Source organism: Octopus bimaculoides, chromosome 22 (genome assembly GCF_001194135.2).
Source record: "Octopus bimaculoides isolate UCB-OBI-ISO-001 chromosome 22, ASM119413v2, whole genome shotgun sequence".
NCBI classification, from domain to species: Eukaryota; Metazoa; Mollusca; class Cephalopoda; order Octopoda; family Octopodidae; genus Octopus; species Octopus bimaculoides.
Window position 1 is genome coordinate 31,132,609 of NC_069002.1, and position 3,694 is coordinate 31,136,302.

General features: G+C 33.4%; 1 protein-coding gene across 1 annotated transcript in view; it reads right to left on the bottom strand.

Moving 5' to 3' along the window:
* Positions 1 to 977: 977 nt before the first annotated feature.
* LOC106872497 (protein psiD) overlaps positions 978 to 3,694 on the bottom strand; it is a 7,685-nt gene continuing 4,968 nt past the window's right edge. Inside the window, exons 3-5 of the mRNA XM_014919550.2 lie at positions 3,167 to 3,418; positions 2,263 to 2,451; positions 978 to 1,120 (exon numbers count right to left, since the gene is read on the bottom strand). Coding sequence (XP_014775036.1) covers positions 2,306 to 2,451; positions 3,167 to 3,418 — 398 coding nt within the window. The 3' untranslated portion in view covers positions 978 to 1,120; positions 2,263 to 2,305. The remainder of the gene's footprint in view (positions 1,121 to 2,262; positions 2,452 to 3,166; positions 3,419 to 3,694) is intronic.

Below are 3,694 nucleotides of genomic sequence, written 5' to 3' on the forward strand. Positions count from 1 at the left end.
GGTCAGCTCCATTTTTTATCACATTGGCTTGGTAGTTCCGGGTTAATAAGCTTTGGTCTTGAGCAGCCAATATGAAACCTTCACTCTCTGCTTTTAGTCCTGAACTTCGTAACCACTGATGCGTGTGTTTCTGGTCGACATCAGCTTGTTTGCTACGAGCCACATACTTGCCATGCAGAGCTTTCTCTTCCCATCTGCTAGCTAATTTTTCATGTGCTTTTGTCTTTGCAATTAATTTTATTTTCTTTGCAGCAGCAGTTGGCGCATTTCCTTCAACCTGATCAAGCTGGTGGGTATCTAAGAGTTCGGTAGCAAATTTTTTGCTCTCTTTCAGAATAGAGTGAAGTTTTTTCGGTCTTTCATGTTTTTTTTATTATTATTATTATTATTTTTATTATTATTATTAATATTTATTATTATTATTATTATTTTTATTATTTTATTTATTATTATTTTTTTTAATTATTATTATTATTATTATTATTATTATTATTATTATTATTATTATTATTATTATTATTATTTTATTTATTTTTATTTTATTTTTTATTATTATTATTAATATTATTATTTTTATTATTTTATTTATTATTATTTTATTTATTATTATTATTATTATTATTATTATTACTAAGGCAGCAGAATCGTTAGCATGCTGGATGAAATGCTTCATGGCATTTCATCTGTCTTCACATTCTGAGTTTAAAAAAAAAAAAAAATCAGAGGTAAGTTTGGTAATGGCTAAGAATTGTTTAAATTATAACACTGAGTAAAGTACTGTGGTATTGAACTATTTGGTCAACATTGGTTAACTCTAGTGAACATTAGTTAACAGTGATTGAGTATGGTTAACTGGCTAATAGTGGTTAACTGCAGTTAACCATGGTTCACTGAGGTAAACATTGGTTAGCAATGGTTAAATAACTTTGTAACTCAACGCAGACAATTATACAAATAAATTAAACAAAATTTGTTAATTAAGTCAGATGGTATTTTATTTCTTATCAGTCTTCATAATTTCTTTCTTATCTCTTGATTCAACCAACTTGATGGACTCTGGTTTGTTTGGTTTAGTTTGGTTTGGTTTGGTTTGGTCTGGTTCAATCCGGTCTAATCTGCTCTGGAAAATATATGAACATAAAACATAAGAAGACATAAACAAACGTTGTTGGCAGGCTTGGATGAGTGTGGTTAAGAAACTTGCTTTGCAACCATATGGTTTTAGGTTCAGTCCTACCCTGTGGCACTTTGGCAAATGATTTCTAATATAGTCCCAAGTCAACCAATGCCTTGTATGTAAATTTGGTGAACTGAAACTGTGAGGAAGCCTATCACACACACATATATATATATACACACAGACATGTAGGAAGTAAATAGACACCTTTAATTTTCAAAATTTCTGATCTAAGCATCTTGATATATTTTCAGTGGTGTAGAATTTACAATGTAATTATTCTTTTCCATTCCAGGTGCCATTATATTAAACATTTGCAAAGAGTAACCATGCCACGCACAAAAAATTCAACAGAACAAAAAGATTTTCAAAGAGGTTGTATTGTTGGGCAATCTGAGGCTGGTCTTAGCCAGCGAAAATTTGCTGAAAATTATCAAATTCCTCTTGCTACTGTTAATAGAATTATAGTGCAATTCAAAAGCCAAGGAAAGGAATCAACAGATTCTCGTCCCAGCCGACCTGGGCCCTCAGATGATGATGATGATGATGATGATGATGGTATTCTAACTGTATAAACAATAATACCCTGTAGTGTATCTATACGGTGTATATAATTACAACGTTGTATATCTAATTATTCAAACAGTATTATATTGTGATGTTTAAGGTAGCAAGCTGGCAGAATCGTTAGCACGCTGGGCAAAATGCTTAGTGGTATTTCGTCTTCCACTACATTCTGAGTTCAAATTCTGCTGAGGTCAACTTAGCCTTTCATCCTTTTGGGGTCGATTAAATAAGTACCAGTTACGCACTGGGGTCAATGTAATCGACTTAATCCCTTTATCTGTCCTTGCTTGTCCCCTCCATGTTTAGCCCCCTGTGAGCAATAAATAAATAAATATTATATTGTGATGTGTTCAGGGATAAAATAGTGTTACACCATTGTGAATTTGCACTCATGTACTCAGTCTAAAAGTAGAAATGAAATATTAAACGAAAAATAAATAGAAATAAAAATAGAAATGAAATATTAAGCAAAAATACAAATTTTGCAGAAATTTTAGATGAAAAAAGATTAAAATTACCTTTACTTTCTTTCTTTCTTTATTTTCTATTTGTTCATTGTTGTTAAAGCTTTTTTAAGCAACAGTTTGCACCATTGCTACATGGAGGACCCATAAGGGGTATCCAGCCTGCTTTGGCACAAGAAACTGTCAAACATCCAACAATCATACCTACAAGGTTTTTGGTAACGTCTGGACTCAAGCATTCCTCTGTAAATCAGAAATAGAATTGGTAATTAACAGGTAGATATATTAATTAAAAGTAACATTATGTATTTCTATCACTAATTACATACTAATCATAGCAATAACTACAGACAAAAGACAAAACAAATTTACTAGTGGTGGTGGTGGGAGGGGGACTTTCAGCTTTACTATACGTTTGTATATTTGAATGCAAGATGGTCATTGGCTAAGTCATTAGAGAGTCAGATATATTCCGTGCTGCATGGAATTTGGTCAGTGAACAGGTCATGGTCTCAAAGCGACGAAAATATTTTGGAAAATTAAATTTAAATGTTGAAGTGAATCTAATGGTTTTTGTGTGTTTCTTAAATGCGCTGAACAAATTGGCTTCATAATTGTTAATATTAACATCATTTAAATTCTAAATGTATTTGGATAGGGTGGTAGTAAAGCATCTTCCAAAGTACCTGAATGCATACATATGTTGTGAGAATCTACTCTTAAACGGATCTTTAGTAAGTCCTTTATAGCTTTTTGCATCATTGTTATTTACAACAGAGTTTTTAGTTCAATAAACTAATGCCTTAGACAAACACATGCTACTGAGGAGGCAGATATTGAGTTGGTCACTGGTATCACATCTGGTATCATATCAAAATCCCATCTGGTATCATATTTAATGTCATATCTGGTGTCACATCCAATACTTCAAAACCATGTCAAAACAAAAGGAACTTACTTTGTGCTGGTGTTGTTGGTGCTGGTGCTGTAGTTGTTGGAACAGTTGTTGGAACAGTTGTTGGAACAGTTGTTGGAACAGTTGTTGGAACAGTTGTCGGAACAGTAGTTGGTGCTGGGGTTGTTGGTGGTGGTGCTGCCTTTTCAACGCAGTGAAGTACGTTGTTTATAAAACACATTTCTACCAAAAGTTCATTGTTACAGTTTGGTGCAGTTTTGGTGCATGACATATTTGGCAAGTAACAACTGGGGCCTGAAATATAAAAAAAAATAAACATCATCATTACGGTCATCATTGTTGCTATCATCATCATCATCACTAGCACCACTAACTTCTACCACCACCATCATCATCACCACATTACTACCATCATCACCATAACCATCATCATCATCATCATCATCATCATCATCATCACTAGCACCACTTAACTCCCACCACCACCACCACCACCACCACCATCACCACCATAACCATCATCATCACTACTACCACCATCACCACAGTTCTAAGTTCAAATTCTGCCAA